Below are 22,729 nucleotides of genomic sequence, written 5' to 3' on the forward strand. Positions count from 1 at the left end.
ACACACACATCTGTTTGTTTTTAAATCACGTCTTAAAATACATCTTTACAAACGAGCAGACCTGTGGATAGTCCTGTAGGTATCTTTTATTTATGTTACATGCCTGCCATGTCTGTCTCTTGTCTTTAATGTTGTATCTGTTTCTGTATTTCTTTGCTTATTTTGTACAACACTTTGGTCAAAATATGCTGATTTTAAATGTGTTTTAGAAATACATTTTACTTGTTTACTTACTTGGACAAAACTGTACTCTTTATTAGCAAATTTGGGCTGGAGAATACAAAGCCCACAGCATAGGTATTTGGAGCAGAGGAACTGTGTTCTCTAGAGTTATAGACCTCCTCTGGGATGAGCTACAGCAACCTTTGTGATCCAAAACTAACCATCCAATATCAGTACCCAACTTCAATAATGCTCTTGTGAATAGATACCAACTCTGAATCCCATTTTCACAGCATTGTTTAATCCCTTACCATAAAAGTAGAAGGGAATAAACTCCCATCTAACAACCTTCATTTATGAAAAAAATGTTGCATCAGGAAATGTCCACAAATATTGAGTCAAACAAATGTAGTTAGTATTTCACCAGCAGGAACATGTTAAGGAAGGTAGTGTATATTGTTCTTATGTTCTTTATAAAGACTCTTAATAAAGAGTAAAGGATGGCCCATTTTCCTGGGTTACTGCAAGATGACATGTTTCACATTTACATGAGTCTTAAATATTTGCTTTCACAGTTCATAGAAGCACCTATAGTCACCGCAGAGTATACACATATGCAGCCCAAGATTTATCTCCCTTATACATGATATTTTTAGCAGTAAGCTTTTAGACCTGCTTTAAAAGCATAAGGGTAAATTAATTATTTGATCAGCTTACAACTGTCCCTGACCTCAAATCTCAGCAGGTACTTAGGCTATCAGGGATAGGTTTACAATGCGATGATATTGAGAATAGAAAATTCTGTTCATTTTGATATTCAATGTGTTATTTGAACACAGAGATTTGCAAATGATTCACACACACACAAAAAATAAAAATAAAAACAGCTCTCTCAAGTAATTTCTGGCCTCAGAGCTCTTATATCTCGAAGTGATCACTGAGTGTGTTTACATGCATACTAATAATTCAATCTCATTCAGATTCTGGCATTGATATGATTATACAAAACATCATGTGGGCAGCATACCCCACTTTCACAGGCCGTGCTAAAGCCATTATCAGATTTCAAGAAATTCAATAAAGAGACCTGGGTTTTAGCTCTGTAATCAGGTTACTCAGCACGTGAGTATGCTCTCTCTGAATTCTTCTGTTTTCTACATCTGTGAATGTGCCAAAATAGAAGATGATATTATCTTCTTGCAATCGCTAATCACTACCACATATTTTTGTAGAGTTTGGAGTCATATAAACTTCTAAGTACTCAAAAGCCTTATTTGGGTTTGATATGTTTTTCAGGAAGACGTCTGTAGTTAGACATTTTCATCCTCAGTGACAAAACTAATTACCTACAGCTAATTAACTACAGGCCAAGGGAGTTTCTAGTATGTTCCAGATATTTGCAGCTTGTGATCATATAGGTGAAGGGGCACTGAAGAAGAATTTTCTTTCTTTTTCCTCCAGATAATGCTCTCCCAAGTAATGTATACACTTGAAGATTTACCAGCCAGACAGAGTAAATGTTTGAGTGACTCTTCAAACCCCAAACTTTTATGTTTTGCAATACAGGATCGCCTATTTTGGGTCTGCACACTAGAAGACTAAATACAGTCAGTAGCAGAGGTCAGAAATCTTTTTTTTCCAATATAAGCCAACATCAGTCTTGAAAATCATTGCATCTGGACAAGACTAAAATGACCAGACAAGGGCTGAGTTAGGTGAGAATTCAGTTGGTCAGTCAGACTGTAATGTTCTCATGGGAGTAGGGGACAAAATACAGACATGGTTGATACAGACTGAAATAAAAATAGAGGAGCACCTGAAAAAGAAGTAAAAACCCCTTGATACAAGTGATGAGCAATTTATTTACATTGACTTCCATTTAAGATTAAAAAGGTTTTTCCTTCTCCTGTAAAGTCAGTATTTTGGGAGGTACATGATTTTAATTGGACAGTGACAATATTTTATATTTTTGGTCATGTTTTGCTTTGGGATGGCACGGTGGCGCAGCAGCTCCAGGGTCCTGGGCTTGTGGGTGACTGTGAGGAGTTGGAATGCTCCCTGTGTCCACGTGGGTTTCCTCCCACAGTCCAAAAACACACATTGATAGATTGATTAGTGACTCAAAATGTGTCCGTAGGTGTGAGTGTGTGAGTGAATGTGTGTGTGTGTGGCCCTGAGAAGAACTGGCGCCCCCTCCAGGGTGTGTTCCTGCCTTGTGCCCAGTAATTCCAGGTAGGTTCAGGGGATAAGCGGTTACAGACAATGAATGAATGAATGAATGAACGAATGAAAGTTTTGCTGTTGTGTGTTTATTGGTCCATGCTATAGTCCTGTATTTAGAAAAATCTGATTACTGAGTCACTCATGTAGACAAAGTTTCTCATTATGAAATTACTAAAATTGAATTATATGTGCATGTAAAGCATAAACATTGTGCAACAGGACACAGCTCCAGGGTACTGCCTTGAGCCCAGTCATTCCAGGTAGGCTCCAGATACACTGAGGCCTTGATCTGGATAAGGAGTCACACTCAAGTGAATGTGTTCATGTAAATTCACCGTTTTTCTTTGTTGAAGATAATGAATGAAGAGAAAATATCTGATTTCTTTCACAAAATGCCAGTCATATACAGTTTAGTATAAATTCTTTAGTATAAAGAATCAGTTTACACTTTAAATAACAATGTCCCTTAAACATATACTATATTTTGTAACAGGGGTAATTAAATAAGAATAAATACTGTGCTTGTGGCATTGTGACATTTTCATAAAGTTTTCTCTTGTAAGTACAGCAGGTTAAACTTGTCTTTGAATACTGCACTTCGCCATTACTGTAAATACCAGTAATTTAAAATCAACATGTAAGCAATCTGTGGAACTCATAATGTCTGTGCACCAAATCCATTTATCAAAAGTATCACTTACAGGAAATTATCCACAACCCACATAAGTACATGACAGAATTGAAAGTGCCTATTAACCATTATCAACTCATATTGACAATAATGTGGGTTGCAGGGCAAAATTCTGTCAGTTTATTTGAAAAAAATAAAATAAAATATTGACTACAAATTGTGTTAATGTCTAAAAGAGTTTTCAAGGTGTTGACTGAATACTTGTGTAACTGCTCTTCTGCAAAAGTGATTTGGAGACGGAATGCCACAGTTAATGAATGTTCATACCGTGCATAAAGAATTTAGCCTAAAAGATAAATTCTGTAGATGAAATAAAATTTGACCAGTAGAATGAAGCACAGCAGCAGCACAAGGAGATGGAAAGTTGGAGGAGTGGATGGAAAAACGAAGATAACATCCCCCAACATCCCCTCCCCGCTCTGAGAGAATTATAAAATAGGAAGGAGGGAAGTGACCCAATATGGCCTGCTGTAGATTCACTGTTAGTTAAGAGAGAAGTGGATAATGAAGAGAGAGAGAGAGAGAGAGAGAGAGAGAGAGACAGAGAAAGAGAGAGAAAGAGAGATGCTGTAGTCATCCAAAGAGCTGAGATAAGTCAAGAACAATGACTGTTTATTCCACTAAGCAAATACTTAAATAAACAAAATAGGGGATGAATAAAATAGGCAGAGAAAGGAAATAGGAATGAGAAAAGTGGAGAATCATTGTGTCCACTTTGCTTGGATGGCTGTGAGGGCTTCAGGCCTGGAGTGTGTCAGTGAGTCCACTGAGTCGCTTGTGTCTCTAACAGTCCTCTCTTACACAACATACTGTTCCCATTTTAACCATCCCACATCAAAACATTCTCTCTTTCTCCCTCTGTCTTTTACACTTCACTGCCCTTGAAGCTGCTTTTGCCTTTACAGTCAAAATATAGCTGCTGTCTTACACTATAGATGTGTGTAATATGATGATAGATTACATTCAATAAAATCATAACATATTTTTCTGTGTATATCATTAAAAAGTTCAGACAGAAACTGATCATCACTATACTTGGGCGAGATGCCTCACCCTGCATTAGCCTACTTCTGCAACAGTGTATGTGGATCTGGGTGAGAGCTAAAACCATAATGTGAATATAGTCAGTAAATAAAACGCTAAATAAAAGCACACCTTTAAGGAAAATGTTGACCAACTACAGAGAGCCTTAAAATAAACAGTGTGTATAAATAACATAATAAGTAGCTGACTGGGCACCAGCCTATTTTATTATTGCATTTACATTACATTATTAATTTTTCATTCATTCATTGTCTGACACCACTTATCCAGTTCAGGATCATGGTGGCACAAGGCGGGAACACACCCTGGATGGGGAACATTATTAATTTCTTTAATTGATTTAAAAAAAAAAAGTTTCCTTTTCTCATTCTTTCTTAAATCTGTGTTAATGCTGATTCACTGAATGACTCATTGTGATTACAAATTGTAATGGCCTTCTTTAATAAGTCTGTAAATGGGTAAAAAAATAAAATGTCTCTGTCCGCTTTGCTAGGCTTTCACTCTCTCTGCTCATGCAGAAAAATCGTATCTGGAGGTTTTTTTAGACAAAGGAGACAACTCCAAACGTTATAAAGCATGAACCGAGATGAGGATATTGCTCTATTCCTGCTTCATAGGTGGGTAATTTTTACTGCATTACAGTGAATAAAAACTTACAGAAAAGTTAAACTCCAGCCACTTACCAACAAGAGTCAATACACTACAAGGATTAAACAATACAGCACCTCTGAGGACCAAATCTCCCTGTTCAGAATAACTGGATTCAGTACCTGTTCCTTTAAATGAGAATGAGCCACAGCTCAGTTCAGGACAAGAGCCTGGGATTAAAGAGGGAGGAGTGAAGCTGTCTTTTATGCATTTTTGCTTGGTTCTTTTTGTTCTCCACTCTTGTTTTCTTTGTAAGTTATTAGTATACTTATTTCTCCTCATTTGTTGTTTGTGTTACTCCATTTAACCCCATCCTTGTGCACCTACATAAGCCCAGGTCCAGCAAAGTAATTGGAGAGACTCAGAATAGGAGGTGGTACTTTATATAAAAAGCAGCATTAGAATAACTCGTTTAACCACGTTTTCTGATATAGGCAGCCAAAAAAAGAGGGAGGTTGGTAGGACCTCCAGATGCCCAAATTAATATGCATATGCACTCAAAAGTGATTGTTTTTCTTTATATTTGTCAAGAGTCATTTTTTTCTCAAACATACCATTCCAATTTTAAAGACATGGAGCTCCCTATAATTGTAGACATTTCCTTAAATACATTTAATTAATGGTGAAAATCTAATCATCTATAAGGATGAATGGGTTCAGAATTGAATGGGATCCAGTTCGTATTGGAGACACCCTGTGATCCTTTCACCCAAACCCATCTAAACCACTTTGGAGGTGGTCAGGGACACAGGTGATCACATAACACACAACTATATTTTTCACAGGTGAGTGTGAAAAATATAGTATCCCTAACAGAAAAAGGACCACTTAATCATTCCAGCAGAGACCAAAATAGCTGCATAGCTTCGTTTGTCATTTCCTCCCCCGATTGTTTATAAGCTGAGCTTGATGTACGTATACTCTAAACCAGGGTCTTCCAACCAGAGCCCATTTAACCAATCTCTTAACTACTTTATAACTTTGAAGTAAAACTACTAGGAACAGAATGAAAAAAAATAACTTTAAGAACAAATACTGGTGAAAGAGAAAGTGAACTCTTTCCCACCATAATCACACTATACCAGCATAAGTAACTCTTGCATCCTGAAACATATCTGGCATAATATCAAAGAAAAAAAAACTGGCTCTAAGTCCAGGATATCAACGGTGGATCTAAGATTATGTTTAAGGGCCATTTGATTCAAAAGTCCATTATAACACAGTAAAGGTTTTTTGGGTTTCCTTTTCCCCATTATGTTTTGTTTTTCACCTACAGTTCAGCCTCCATGAAAGACTAAAAACAATGAGCTGACCCTTTGATTAAAAGGACTGTGGACCGTTGCCGTAAACAGTTTGCACATGAACAAAGATTCATGGCACCTTTTTAATACAGGATAACCACAGGGAGACATGGATATAAAAAAGTCACATTCCTCAAGTCATAAAATCTTAGCATTTATAGTCATTAGAGACACATTCAAAACACATGAAAACAAGGTATAAATCAGGGATGCTGTACTGATCAGGGCCATGTCCTTGGGGGCTTCTGGTTGCCAAGATTTCTGAGAATGTCACAGACTGAAAGTGCCTGGGGACAGCTTAAATAGAACAAAATACAGCCCTGGGATTTTAAAGTAATGTCTTTGGCATGCTTTGATCAATACACTACAAGGATTAAACAATACAGCACCTCTGAGGACCAAATCTCCCTGTTCAGAATAACTGGATTCAGTACCTGTTCCTTTAAATGAGAATGAACCACAGCTCAGTTCAGGACAAGAGCCTGGGATTAAAGAGGGAGGAGTGAAGCTGTCTTTTATGCATTTTTGCTTGGTTCTTTTTGTTCTCCACTCTTGTTTTCTTTGTAAGTTATTAGTATACTTATTTCTCCTCATTTGTTGTTTGTGTTACTTCATTTAACCACATCCTTGTGCACCTACATAAGCCCAGGTCCAGCAAAGTAATTGGAGAGACTCAGAATAGGAGGTGGTACTTTATATAAAAAGCAGCATTAGAATAACTCGTTTAACCACGTTTTCTGATATAGGCAGCCAAAAAAAGAGGGAGGTTGGTAGGACCTCCAGATGCCCAAATTAATATGCATATGCACTCAAAAGTGATTGTTTTTTCTTTATATTTGTCAAAACTAGTGGATGATATTATGTGTCCACAGCCCAGACACCAGCACCATTTTTTTTTTACAATCCAATCAATTTTTGATCAATACAAAAAAAATCGCAGTGGGATATGTTTGAAGATGTACAACAAGGAGGACACAATGATCACACACAAACAGGAATGTGTTTAATTGTATTGTGCAGGTCAAAAAAGTGTGACACATCCCCATCCAGAGAACTGAGAAACACACCAGCCACTTAAGTATTAATGACACAATTAGACAATGCTTTGGCCAACTGGACTGGACATCTCTCTCTTTTCTGCAGCAGTGAGAGAGTCTCTGGCACGGTCACAGCTGTCAGTCCCATGAAGGAGCGTTGAAGTCCCGAGGGACGCTTATTATGGCAAAAGGCCAAAGGTCAGAGGGGCAGGTGCGGCTGGTTTACAGTGGGGTCAGATGAGGACTGCTTATAAGGGAAGATGGCCACCACATAACAATCTAAACACACAGTGATTCCAAAGCACCAAGATAGAAAACAATTTCACTTTCATGGGCCCAGGATACAATTGTTAACGTTAGCATCCATAGAGACTGGAGATGAGGTATGAGCAGCTGCTGATGGGCCACAATACAGAGCTAATTCTTCAAGTAGCCAGTCCGACAGAACGACAGCTGTGTCCGAAAATAGAGCGTGTGAGTCACAGGCAGAGTGCTGGTTTCTGACCCCTAGCTGCAGCCATCTCCCCCTTCTTCTCCTTTTTTTTTCTCTCCCTCTGTCTTGCTCTCTCACTTAACCCTTCCTAATCTCAAGCCATATCTCTTCTCAAATCTCTTCCTGTCACTGTACTTCATTACATTCTTTTCTCCTCACATTTTCCCTTTGTCTTTCCACTTCTGCTCTGTTCTCTTCTCCTTAACTCTCTTTTATATTCCAACTTTTTTTTTAGTTCTTCACCTTTCTTCTCATTTCTCCCATTTTCTAATCTCGTACTCTGTATGTCCTACTATTCTCATGTTTCAGCTGCTTTTTTATTCTCTTTTCTCCTCTCTTCTGGTTGGTCTGTACTCTTTTTTCCTTTCCCATTTTCCACTGCAATCTTCACCTAGTTCTCTTTTTGTGCTATATTCTCTACTTTTTTAATCTGTCTCCTCTCCTTGTCCTTTCTCTTCACATATCCTCTCTTTATTGCCTTCTTTTGTCTTTCTTCTCATCCATCCCTTTCCATTTTTTTTTTTCCTTCTTTCATACCATCAAAGGTCTCACAGTTGCCATTTTGAGCAGTGGCAGCAGACCAATGAACTTTTTCCATGTAAAAATGTAAAAAATGCATTTATAATTGATGCATTATGATGTTTTGTAACCACCCCACCCCCCGGCCTCCATACAAATATACAACATAATGTTATTATATGACATATTTGGAGGCAAAAATTAATTTGTAAACAAACCAAAGCAAAAATCATACGACAGAGCTCCAGTGATGAAAACAAAGTGAGTCATGATGAAGGGTTGGTGCCTTTTCCTTGAACTTGTCAGCAGCACTCTGTGTATGTCTTTCATAGTCAATAAAAAAATAAAAAATAAAAAAAATAAAACACCTGAAGCCCTTGTTAATGTGCCAATGAAAACCCTCCCATGAACGCTTAAGTCCTATTAAGTAAAGCTCACACTGTCTGTTGCCATAGGGACCTCACAACCACTCAGCCTCATAGATTAGACCCTGAAGAGCAGACAAAATCAAGCACGCACAAAGACACAAACACACACATAGCCCTTTGGTGTGTGCTGACTGCAGGAAGGGATGCCTCCAACATCTTAATACACTCTCTTAAATTTTAAAGGAAAAAACAGTAATTTTCTGCTATGATTGTTCTTCATCTTACAATGAAACAATAGTTATACTCATACCTAGTGGTCATGGTGCTTTCATGTGGGGACCTGCTCTATGGAGCACAATCTGATATATTTAGGGACCACAAAGCAATTTGATTCTTCATCTCATTATAATCATACACAAGATAAGATGTAAAATATCCTATGCCAATCCATTAGAGCTTCACATAAGGCCCACCACACTCTCTTCCTACTGGCAGACACACAATTTTCATTGTTCCAATCCTACAGCTACACCCTAAGGTTGCTGTGGCCGTTTATGATCTGATCAGCAACCAGCTACCCTTAACATCTATGGTTACTCATTGAGCCCAGACAATGAGTACCCAAACCACCCACTGCATCACTAGCTCTTCACGGGAGTCGTCATAAAAATACTGCATAGAAACGTATAGAGAAATTGTGAGGTTTGTTTGTTACATTTTGGTGGAAATATTAGCTTAAAGTTTCTTTAGTGCAAGTAATTTCAACTCAATTTGGCGCAGTTCTGTTGCTTCATATATCATGAAATTTTCAGGATACATAGCAGCTTGTGCAAACTTGATGTAAAAACATAACAAGCTGATTTTTTTTGGACAGCAATGATATTTTTGGCCTGCTTACATCTGCTTGTATTAAGTACTGTATGCTGTATAACTTGCAATCTCGCATCCTCCATCAGTTCTGAAGTGGAAGTGTCGCCAACATTGCTGACATGGCTGCGCTCTCAGCTCAGAGCAGATAACTCATGGCTACATCCGCTCAAGCCTACCTCTGTGTGTACATTCATGCTTAGACGGCGACGCTAAGCTCCAGGCACTTTAATATCAGCTCCTGAGACTTGCTTTGCAGACGTTTACCGAGTTATAGTAGTCTCAGCACTCAAAGCTTGTTCCCATATCCACACTGCATCTTTCAAAATACTGTCAGAAGTGACAAAATGGAGCAGAGCCAATGAGGGGAAATCTCAAGCACACATGCAAAACCAAAGCAATGAGTTTCACCTTAGGGAAGCCATCGTCCCTCTCCCTACCTTTCTTCCTCTCTCTCAAACCTCAAATCCGCCTTAATAGATGTAATTCAGCCTTTTAATGTGCTCTTAGAAACAGATAAGAGTGACATGAAAGCATAGCCAAGCTGATGCAGGGGATTTAATTGAGTCTCTGGGAGAAATAAGAGGCAACACAGAAGAGTCTAACTTTAATAAGCAACCTGACACAAGGAAGTGAAGACAAAGGTTCTGGCTCTTTCTCTCCTGCTCTATCGCTTACTAAGGGTGTAATTTGTGAACAAAATAAAGGAGCAGAGGAAGAGACAGCGGCCAATTATCTAGCGGGGTTCAAAACGGCAATGAGTGAGCTTTATTACTGCTTACAATGAGATAAATACCACTAATATTCCTCCTTCTGAAAATGACTCTATAAATTCCTGCTAAAAAACATACTCTAGATTGGAAGCTGGTGTGTAGAGGTACAGCAGTGACTCATGAGTGTAAACTGTAACCATGTTTTGTTATTGCCATTTTTGGGCAGTTAAATTATCATTAGGTATAATTAGGTATTGGTGCTCATGGGCTCCCCCTGCAGCTGAAGAGTGTAATTCACTTTTACAGCACTGTCTTGAAATAAAGGACAAGGGGTTGGTTCCTACCCTCCTTCAATAGTTGCATAACGTAGTTTCTGCAGTGCTGATCTCAGAGTAGCAATGACAGAGGCTCTTTTCTACATATTACAGACCACTGAAACATCTCAATGATTTAGAAGCTGTAAAAATTCTACCTAATGTTCCTTTAATTGATTAAACCAGTCATAAACCCTTTTTTCATACACACCTAATAATGATGGTTCTACAAGCATTTTTCTATTAAAGGAAATGGTTCTATATAGAACTTTCAACATGTGAAGAACCTTTTGTATGATTAAAGGGTTCTCTCCATTATGAAGGGGTTCTTCAGATGGAGAATGTGCTATAGATGGTTCTATATAGCACCTTTTAGAAAAGGGTTCTGTATGGCACTATCTATAACAAAATCTCCATCAATCTGAAGAACCCCTTCATAAAGGAAAGAACCCTTTAATCATGAAAATATTCTTCAAGCATTCAGGGTGTTATGCAGAACCATGTTCTTGTAAATTACCTGTGCTCTGAATATATGCTCTGTATTGTACCTCATTTAAAAAGTAGTTAAAGTGCTTCTGAGCTGCTGAACTGTCTTAGCACTGGCTCTGTCATCACAAGTTCACAAGAGAGTCCAAGATCGCAAAAGAGAGGTCAATAGGCCTTGTACTCTCTGGGTGGGGAGGATGGTCCTCCCTCTCCCCCATCTCTCAGCTTAATTCTAGCCAATGAAAGCATCTAACGTGACAGAACTGGGAAGTTGGTGTCTTCCACCGTTGAGCTGTCCAGTGGCTTTATGTTAAGGACAGTGTTTTTGCAAGGAATAAGAGGAAGAAATTGATTTTTTTTCCCCATTTCACAGGGACACTCGCCAAAGGGTTAGACAGGAGAGAGCGTGTGTGTGAGTCTGTGCAGGTTGTCAGACCATACAAATCACACCCTGATCACATTCTTTTCTGTGTTACCTTCCCCTGAAGAGATGGCCGTGACACCATGACACTGAGATCACAGCGCGTGAGCAGCAACACATTCTGACTCCGCCGTGTCCCAAATTCTCCTTCTCCACCAAATCTAGCACAACAGCCTTGCTACATTTCAACCAGGTTGAACATACTAAAGGGAAAGCAGACAAAGTCACTGTGACATTGGGGATGGCCAGCGATGTTGAGTTTAGTGTATTATTAGATGCTCCGCAGGTTTAATAACACTCATCCTCTACTTTTCCACAGAGGTGACAAATTCAAGTTCAGTAAAAAAAATCCTATCTAGAATTATGTTTCTCTGACACCTCAGAGGCTGGTTTGAGATGAGCAGAGAAGCCAGGCAGTTGGAATGAAACCTCGGAGAGGATATTTACATTTGCCTTGTCAGCATTTATATCATAGTCAAGCAGAGTCCTAGCAGCAGACTCAAAAATAAGTGAAATAAATATATAAATAATCCATATTTGTAAATGTATCTGTTTTTTTGTTGTTGTTGTTGTTGTGTCCTCCAGTGCTAATATGGCCATCATCATTGCTTTTGCATATGATTAGGTGCAATCTCATTTAAAACAATAACACAACATGGCACCAGTTCATCCAACATTTCTTCTAGAATCAAGAGTGTTAAACTGTAGTTAGTGCCAATGTTCTGTGGTAACAGCTTCTACTCTTCTGTGAAGGCTTTACACTAGATGTTAGAACACTACTATGAAAGATTTAGTATAATTCAGTCACATGTGTTCGTTCAGGTACTGATTTTGGGTCATTAGTTTGGATTACAAATGCTGCTGCTCCAACAGCCCATTGCGGGTTTGCCTTATATCCCTACAGCTAATGCATGGCATTGAGCATGGTGACATCGTGTGCAACTGCTCCAGGGCAACCCACTTTCAGAAAGAGGACTAATCAGCTGTGTAAGCAAAGTGCTTCTGATGCACTAATTGTGGTTTTCCACTGGTCAGTGCAGTATCGTTCAGTACTGTTCTAAGGACACGATCCGATTCTCTTTTGAGCTATTTTAGTGGCTGTATTTATAAGTTTACTTAGCACATGTGGAATGCTTGCCGGCTACACTGCCACATGTTTTATTCAATACCACCTTCATCTTACTTGTTCCAATCATGTATTTCATGTCAGTGGTGGTACGTTTTGCAGTCCTGTATATATCTGTACCTTTAACTAAGGAACACAATAATACCATACTGTATTATAATTATATATTTTAAAACTAAAGCTAAAAAAATGTTAACTGCTTATACAGTTCAGGTTTGCAGTGGGTCCGGAACCTACCCAATAATCACTGGGTACAATTCCATCACGGAACCACACACTCACACCTATGGACACTTTTGAGTCACCAATCCACCTACCAATGTGTGTTTTTGTACCGTGGCAGGAAACAGGATCACCCAGAGAAAACTCACATAGACACGGGGAGAACACACCAACCTCCTCACAGACAATCACTCGAAGCAGGGCTCGAATCCACAACCCCAGGACCCTGGAGCTGTGTGACAGCGACACTACCTGCTGTGTCATGAGTCGTCCAGGACTTTATGTTCTTTTATTTTACACAGCTCTATAATGAAAGATTACAAACACATTATTCAATTTAATGTACTTTTATGGAAAACTGGACGTTAAAATCAATGTTATACATTTAAAAGTACATTTACACTGTTTGTACCTTTAGTGACCGATAATATACCTCTACTGTACCTTTTTTCTTAGACTGTATCAAAGGAATTCAAATTGCTTTAGAAGTAGATGGTTTACAGGTCAGTGCACCCATTCTCTCAAAAAGTAACTGAATAACCTTAGAAAATCTAAAATAATGATAATAGGTTGCTTGGTGTTTAGCACGGTTCCCTCTCAGTGCTGGGGTCTTGGGTTTAAGTCCCATCTGGGTGGAATTTCCATGTCTGCATGGGTTACCTCTGGGGTCTCTGGTTTCCTCCCACAGTCCAAAAACATGGAGGTTAGGTGAATCGACTACTCTAAAAAACTGCCCTGGTGTATGTGAATGAATGTTTGCATGTGTGTATGCCCAGATATGAATTGGCACTCTATCTTGTGTGACGGCGGACAGTCGTTCCTCTGTGAGCTTGGCTGCTGTTTTTCATCAGTGTGTGTTGACTGAGTGTTGAATAAAATGGTGTACTGTGCAGTGTTGCTTGGAAAGCATCCTTCGGTGTCAAGAAAGGCACTACATGAGTTTAACTACAAATATTCAACTATTTTTGTATTTTTCTGGAGGAAAGTGGCTTCAAATGTGTTTAAGTCTCAGTAGTTGTGAGTAACAGATTTAGGTTTTGCCTAAACTGGGATGTAAAGAATCATACTGCAAATAGGAATGAGAATCTGTAAGTAGTAGGTCGTATGTGAATTTTCAGACCTGGGTCAATGTGGTGCAGGAAGAAACTGTAAGTTGGAGCTTTTCAAATGTGCAAGGAGCAATGTCAAATATCTCATTAATGTATCTTAGAAATACAGTATATCTTATAAAGTCCATCTTCATTAGGGATGACCATATGGAAATGTTCTTCATGGAATGATCTTCACGGATTTGAATAGTTAAAGACTTTTGATATTTGTACTCAAGGACTGAACCAAAGGTTAAAAATATGTCATATAGAAACTGGAATATAAGTTCTGTTCAGGAGGCACAAGAACACTGAGGAAGTGTTGCTTGTGAAGTTAAAGAAGAATATAAAAATGTCTGTACCCAGGGTTATCTATGATAAGGCACTGAGCAGGATCAGGAAGATGTCCTGCGGAAATGGTAGGATTAATACTCAGTCGGTTGGGGAGTGATGTCAAAGCTGCTCTGTCTATAAAAGCTGGAATTGGAAAGTTGTGCGAGAGCTTTCTTCTTGGAAAGGCCTCTTCTCCAAATGACAACATTATCAGCTGGCTTTATAACAATGTCACTTCTGCTTAAAGCTTTAAATGCAGAGGATTCTTCCTTAGGTAGATTTAGTTGTTAATGTTACATATTTGTCTTAAGCAGGTATAAAATATAGTGCTTGAATTTCAGTTGTAGTTTACAGGGGGAGCTCATGAGGATTTAGTTGCCCTGAATTAAGGTCATCCAAGGACATCCAAGTCCATTCATTCATTATCTGTAACCGCTTATCCAATTCAGGATCACGGTGGGTCCAGAGCCTACCTGGAATCAATGGGCGCAAGGAGGGAATACACCCTGGAGGGGGCGTCAGTCCTTCACAGGGTAACACACACACACACACACACACCTATGGACACTTTTGAGACACCAATCCACCTACCAACGTGTGTTTTTTTGGACTGTGGGAGGAAACCCATGCGGACACTGGGGGAACACACCAACTCCTCACAGACAGTCACCCGGAGCGGGAATCAAACCCACAACCTCCAGGTCCCTGGAGCTGTGTGACTGCGACACTACCTGCTGTGCCACCGTGCCGCCCCCGACATCCAAGTCATCAAGTTGATATAAATGAATGAATGAATGAATGAAATTACACCTCCTCTATACCATGAGTCATTAAATCCATTCAAAATAAATACACTAATATTATATAAACTCTCTCTATATAGATAGTTATGGAAGAAAAAAGAAAAATTATCAGTCTACAAATGCAACAAATCAAAGCACATAGGCCCTACTCTGACTTATATTGATCTGTATGTGAGCTGAAAACATGGACTTAAGTAGACTTTTAAACCTCCGATCAGCCTGCCTCTCTCTCTCTCTTTCTCTCTTGTCTCTCTCTCTGTCTCTCACTGATTGGGTTTCACTCAAGCATTCCCTGAGGTGCTGATATGGAAATTTCTGATTGAAGCCGAATTGTGTCAGAGTGAATAGCAATACAAAAACTGGAAATCCAAACATGTGCTCTCTGTGACAGGCGGTCTGGGGCTGAAAAAAAAGAGCGAGCGAGAGAGAGATAGAGAGAAAGCAAGAGAGGGATCACATGTATGCATGTAAAGCACATGTTGGAACTCTGTGGCTCTCTTTACACATTAAGATGAATCTCCTCCTCCTGGCATTTGTGGCTGTCTCCACAGATCTGTGTCTCCCCTATCTTCCCCTTTCCCCCTTGCTCTGCCATTCTTTTCATCAGCACGTCTCTATCAGTAGCAGCCTTGGACTGAGCCCAACACAGTACCTTCACCTTGACCTCTTGTGTGTTCTACGAGGCATCAGCTTCACAGCAGGAAAAGCATGACAGAATAAAGCAGAAACTGTTCAAACCCCTGGCTGATGCCTCAATACCTGCGGCTGCAGGATCTAACGTGTCTGCCCTTTCAGTGGCTACTGCTGTTTGGCCCTCCAGTGTTCAAATTCAAGAAGCTCTAGTATGACTTTAATGTGCTACAGCCATTTGGCTTTGCCCCACTGTGTGACACTGGAAAACAGTAGTGTGTTAACATGTGGAAAGGTTAAATATACAGCTGCAGTCAACACTGATCAACATTGAAAAAAAACTGCCTGTAATTCTCTGCAGTACACTATAGGAAGTACACTATGCAATATTGCATGAGGAATTTTTTCTGCCCTACAGGAAAAGAAATAGCTTGTTGCACAGAGTTGACAGCTGGAAATTGTTCATACATATTATCCAAGAAGTTAAGTTGTTGTTAAAAAGACCACTCAAAGCATTCAAGGCCACTTTGTGTTTTCTAAGCATAGCATTCTTAATGTATTCTATTCTTGTGAGTCTGTGCAAGACAAGTATAAAAAGTCAGAGCAGATATATTGGCTGTTTGAGTTCTCACAACAAAGAATCCAAATCGTATGTTTATTTGAGAGCAACGTTCAATAATAGCCAAGATATCAATAATTCTGGTAAATACTGGATCTGCTATAAAATCCTCAAAAGTGTCTACATTTTTAACACAAGTTCATTTATTCATTCATTCATTGTCTGTAACCGCTTATCCAGTTCAGGGTGGTGGTGGGTCCGGAGTCTACCTGGAATAACTGGCTGCAAGGTGGGGACACACCCTGGAGGAGGGACAAAGCACACACACACACACACACACACACACACACACACACACACTTATGGACTTTTTTGAGTCACTAATTTACTAACCAACGTGTGCTTTTGCATCGTGGGAGGAAACTGGAGCACCCGAAGGAAACCTACGCGGACACACCTCACAGACTCTTCACAGACAGTCACCCGAAGTGGGACTCGAACCTACAACCTCCAGATCCCTGGAGCTGTGTGACTGCGACACTGTGCTGCCCAATACAAGTACATTTTGGTTTTATTTAATTTCTGTTTTAGTAACAGAATCTGGGTTCCGAAAGATCCCAAAAACAGAAAAAAATAAATAAATAAAAAAAATAATAAAAATATATAAATAATAATACATGTTATTCCAAGTGCCTTTCTATAGACCCAAGGACACCGTTCAAAGAAAAATTAAATAAACAGTAAAATTTAAAACAAAAACATCAAAAAAACACAACAACATATGTGGAATTTAGCAAGACGGTGAATAAGATACTAAACTTAGTGCTATACTAGCTGTAAAACCACTTCCGGTCCATTCTGAGGCCACCTATACAACCACCTGTCTCTTTTTTGCTGTTATCTCTTAAAAGACACACACACACACACACACACTACTCTCCGACCATTTCCTCCTGCTCGGTCTGAGTAAATTTTACTACAAAACTACTATAAAATGTCCCATATCTACTATATAAATAGACAAATCAGCCTTAGAAGAGAAAAATGTCCAATTAACATCAGTCTGGCCATTAGTGCAGTGAGGATAAGTGGCTGCTGAGTGATGGTGAAATGGTGGAATGGTAGTCTCACTGGGTGTGAGACTACAAGGCCTATGCTTCTCGCAGGATTAAAACCAAAGCACACTCGGTTACAGACATTGCAGGCGTAACAATACATTGGAATCAATACAACATTACAATCAACTGAACTTAGCCATGGTTAAATTAGATGGGGCATTTTAAATGTATGGGTTAATTAAACAGTAAATAATTCAAGTAGTAGCACTGAAGCATTCACTGCAGGTACTCAAGCTCCATGCAATTTCCACATACAAATGAAAGTCAGTTGAGATAATCAACATAGACAACATGTAATAACATCTGCCTGTTGCACTTTTATCTTTTCTTTTAAAACACTGGTGCCTAAGAAACACAATATTCCACAGACGTGGGATGAATATTGACAAGAAACAAGAGATTTTCACTTACAAAATCCCACATTCAAAATCCTAATTCAAAAGATTTTATTATTCAATTATATTATCAAACACATTTCACAGGATATATATATATATATATATATATATATATATATATATATATATATATAAATGAGAATGAGAAAGATAAAGAAATAATACTAAATTATACTAATAATAAATATTCTCCACTTAAGAATGTGCTTACCCACACATAACTGAGAGAAAGAATAAGAAAACAACCCAGCACCAAGTGGCTATTTTTAGCAACAACATTGCGTATAAGAGTATAGTGGACCTCCAAACAGGGATAGTGCTCATTCCCAGCCAAGACCATATGGCTAAATGGCTTTGAGATATGAATAGCTTCCAGCTGCTGTCAGATAGCTCAGAGTTCTGTCTTTATATATACACCTGTAAATATTCACTCTCCTGTGGAGTGCAGTTTCGAGCAATTTGCCAGCTCCCTATCCAAAAAAAGCCACATAAACACATTTATCCTACTTTCACATCTGAGGTTATCCCATGTACCAATTGATCTATCCATGCTAGTAGGTAACACTGGGGTTCAACACCCTCCACGCCCATTGCAAAATACAATGGATAAAGTAGTGCCCGCACACTACAAAAGAAAACACAGCATATAAATCCTGTTTATTCCATCAAGTTGCATATAAAAGTAAGTCAAAAACCAAGCAGAATTTGCAGCTTCCTGACATCATGACAAGTACTGACGACAGTAGGAACTGAAATGTATGCTCATATTTTTACTGACTTCTGTACTACTTGCTGAAATGAGATTCTTTTGCTTAATTTTGCCTCTTTTTTGCATTGTATAAGTAATACGTCTGCATTCTATTTTAGCAGATTTTTTTTCACTGTCCAAATAAAACATGCATCTCCATTTTTGTTCTATATAAAATATTGATTTCAAATCATATATATTTTCTGTGGCTGTAATATGACACACAGATAATATATTAATTGATTTATTTATCTGAGATTGCTAGGCGCAAGGCAGAAACATGCATGCCAAACCATCAAATATATCACACACTCACAGTCACTCACACCTATGGACACTTTTGACCCCTGGAGTTGTGTGTCACTGTGCTGCCCAGTGGTACTTTCCTTGCATGAAATTAAACTAATATTAGCACGGTGGCTCATTTTGCAATGCTGTAGCATTTTTTTTAAAAAAAACTCACCGGTTCAAAATAATATTAAACCAACACTAGAAATCTAATATGAAAAATGCAGTTATTGAATCATACTGAGACACAATTTCTCAAAAGCAGAATTAACGAGATTGTTTAAAACTTGTCCAGTCCCACAACAGCAGATACAAAAGAATACGTTTGTGGATGTAGCATATATTGGCCAATTTCATGGAGCATTTCTGTTTACTATTGGCCTGTGCCCTCTGTAGACATTTCCATTATTCTGTCTAGTTGTGCATGGGGATTGCAACTGAAAAAGCAACTCTATTTAGCTGCTTAAGCATGAAATCTAATTAGGCATGGAGACAGGGTGGAACATGGCAAGAACGGTGCTTATGGGAGACTGAGAGCGGTGGGTATTGCGATGGGGCCAGCTGCCTGGTGCCGGCTCTCTTTTTCAGAAGCCAAAAGCAGGACAGCGAGCCATCACCACGTCTGCGGGGACATGGACCCGATCGGGCCATGACACACACAGTGACTTAATGAACACTGATCCAAGCAGAGTGCCACTGAAGGAGTCAGTGTGCATGAATCTGAAAGGCAACCGGAGGAAAAGAAAGAAAGGAAGAAAAAAAAGCAAAACTTGCAGCAGACTGACTAAACATGCCCTGGGGAGACACATAGAGACATGGGGATGTTTCAGTGAACTCTTGCAGTATGGAGAATCCAGGGTGGTGAGCATTGGAACAAGAAAGATTTTTCAGGATCGCACAAGCTCCAACTATAAAGCAGAGTTGTTATGGGCATAAAACGGCAAATGTTTAACCTTCCCTCAAACGTGGCCTTGCCCATCTTGCCTCAATCCGCATGGCAGTCATGAGGGAGTTTGAGGGGATAAATATATGACATCAGACTTTTCAACTTGGACAATCTTAATCATCTGCCTCTTAGCACAGCAAGTGCTACAATACACCCATGGGTAAGGACCATGGGTAAGAAAGCTGAATAGAGCAAAAAAAAAAATAATAATAATAAAAAAAAAAAAATAAATAAATAAATAAAAAAACAAGAAAGAGGATAGGAAAGAGAAATTGCGATGCACTCATAGAACATCTGAAGCAGACAAAGCCTGGCATGTGGAGGTTAGAGCCTGGGCACAAAGATACAGTCACGCACTGTGACAGAGGGGCAGAGGGCTTCAGACACGGGAAAAAAAAAAGTAAAGAAAAGCAAAGTGAGGCAACAGAGGGATAAACAGTGGTATTCTTACAACAAAAGAGGTGTGAAAATTACACTCCCTCCCAGAAAGGGCATGGACATTAATTGGTAAAGACAAAAGTACACAGTGACTGTCCTGAAAGATTATCATCACACATGTGTCATTTAAAACAAAGCATGAGGGAAGGATTTAGGCCCACTGTCAGCTAGAACGCAAGTAATGAACAAGATAATGTATAAGATATTGAATCATGTTGTTTCAGTATCTAACAACGTATAGCAGCAAGTATGGTCATGATCCAAGGGTGATGTCCTTCTCAAAGCACAACCCCCAGCTCCACGTAATCTTGGGTCTGATGTATCATTCAGTGCTGTTTTTGCCATTAGCAAAGCATCCGTTGGCTGACGGTCCAATTTATCCTGCTGCATTTTTCTGGTCAGTGTTAGTCCTTTATGAAGCTGATAAGATCAGTTTGCCACACCCAAAATATGAGTAACTTCCAAGAAAAACTGCATATCAAACTATATAAAGAAGTGAATGCGTCCATATGTGGATTACTGAAAAATCTAATCCTACAAGCTAAATACATTTGTTTCTAAATCCTATGTTAAATTCGAATTATTTTTCTAATTCTAATTTGGGGGATCCAGGATCAGCATAAATAAAACCGTACCATCAAATAATTGGTATTTTTTGGATCTGTGATGATGTGAACGCTTCAAACGTGACAGCTTTTAGAAAGATTAACCCAAGAGAAACAAATTTGAGGTATAGTAATGATGTTCTTTAAACCAGTCAAATATGTCATCATAAAGTCTGGTCACTTGTGCATAAAAAATGTGTAACAGAACTATATGGTTATTGCTCATCTGCTGGAAATGGCTTCAGGGTTTTCTCTTGGTGTGTTGCCCTTTATGTTTACTGTGAACTAAAGAGGAAAGATTATGAATGAAATCCTGGCTTTGGTCTCGCTGTATAAATGATTAAAAAAACACCTCACTGAAAGTAGGAGGAGAGGAGAGGTGAGTCAGCTTTACCACGTTTTCTAGTGTGGCTGTTTGCTGTAGAAATTCTGCTTAGTCTATGTACAGTTGGAATAATCAGTGAACTGTAATGATATTCACACAGAGGACAGCCACCAGCAGACTCATGCGATAGCTGGAGCTAACATGAATTCACCCTTTCGGCGTCCTGCTGAGCTTCACTTCCCCAAAGTGCAACAGGGACCATTTGGTAAACATATGTGCAAATCTAATATATATCCCACTGCTAAGTTGGTAAAAGATACGACACAGCAAAACACAAAACACACATGGAAATTCCTCCTGTAAGGAACTAAAGCTTATAATAAAATTGTAGCACAGGTGGAGGCTTCAGATATCTTTCTTCTTTAACACAACTATGAATAAGCAATTCTAAACTCCATACATATTTCTAAATACATCCCTAAAAGATGGGGGGAAGATAAGCTAAAAGAGGAGCTGTGGATATTTGTGTAGAACAAACCAGAAGCTATGTAATCTTATTTGTGAAACAGCAATTTATTCCACGGTATTAGAGGACAGTTTTGGCACATTTGAACAATACAGTAAATTCCCAGTCAGCAGGAGGGACGTAACTAAACCTATGTCTAACGTTACCTGTCTTCAAAAACCTTGTAAAGTTAAACGTAAAGACATAGCGTTTTCACGGCATCATTCAGATGATGTTTAGGTAATTAGTGACAGTTATGAAAATAACTTTCTCCAGATCGAACAGGTTGTAGAAGTGGGGTATTTTTAAATGATTATTATTTTATACTTATTATTTATTCATGGTTTCCTCGTCAAAAAAAAGACCGGTATATAGTGTTAATTCTTTTCAAGGTAGCATTGAGACGGGAGCTCAGTTTTGAGCTGAAGTACAGCTCATGTTCTGCTGTAGCCAGGTTTGGATAACGGTACGTAGCGAACCATTGGAAAATAACTGCTGTGAATGAATTTCGCTGCCGAAAGCATGCAAGAGCTTCAAAGCTCATGGTGCGAACAAACAGCAGCAACTTGTGGCTAACAGCTAAAACTGGAAACAAGCAAAAACAAAACAAAAACAAACTGCCAACTGCTGCGATTCTCTTCTGGGGCACTTCCGGCTACAACTGGAAAACTCAGCCAGCCTCCATTCTTCGAATATAGTTGTTATACTACTTTCCTTAAAAAAAAAAGTCAAACGAGGCGTGTTTACTTACAGATTGGAGTCTGGAAACTGCACAGAAGAGACAGAACTGAACAAAGAGAGCAGGAGAAGGAGAGCAGCAGAGCCCGGGAGTTTGAGCGCGTCCATGGCTGTGGACACAGAGACCGTTCCCTATTCACTGAACATCCAAACAGTCCGAAATCCACCAAAACATTTAAGCAAGGACTCCCGCCGAAATCACTACGAGTTTTGAAGCCTGTGTTTGACGCGTCGTCTGTTCAGAGACGGGTGTTTTCCCTCTTGGTCTCTCCAGTGAAAAGAGATCTATGAAGATGGAACTGAGAGAACTAGAGGGAGATGCTCTGGAGGTGAAGGAGCTGCTGCTCCCTGTCTGAGGCGCTGGGAGCGTGTGTGTCAGACTGAGCAGATCGCTTTACAGACTGCCCCCCCCCCCCGATCATCACAACCACAACCACACTCTGCTCCATACAAGGAGCTCCCAGACCATACACTCCCCTGACACACGCTGCTTCAAACACATTTAGGTTCCTCCCCAGCCCATTTTTAGATTTATTATTTTCACCAAGCTCCAAACTACAGTACTGGTACAC

At 39.2% G+C, this 22,729-nt stretch overlaps 1 protein-coding gene across 1 annotated transcript in view; it reads right to left on the reverse strand.

Moving 5' to 3' along the window:
- Positions 1-22,515, reverse strand: part of cacna2d1a (calcium channel, voltage-dependent, alpha 2/delta subunit 1a) — a 149,377-nt gene extending 126,862 nt beyond the window's left edge. The window contains exon 1 of the mRNA XM_066667263.1: positions 22,171-22,515. Within this exon, the coding sequence (XP_066523360.1) occupies positions 22,171-22,265 (95 nt within the window). The 5' untranslated portion in view covers positions 22,266-22,515. The remainder of the gene's footprint in view (positions 1-22,170) is intronic.
- Positions 22,516-22,729: the final 214 nt, after the last annotated feature.

This window comes from Hoplias malabaricus, chromosome 4 (genome assembly GCF_029633855.1).
Source record: "Hoplias malabaricus isolate fHopMal1 chromosome 4, fHopMal1.hap1, whole genome shotgun sequence".
NCBI lineage: Eukaryota > Metazoa > Chordata > Actinopteri > Characiformes > Erythrinidae > Hoplias > Hoplias malabaricus.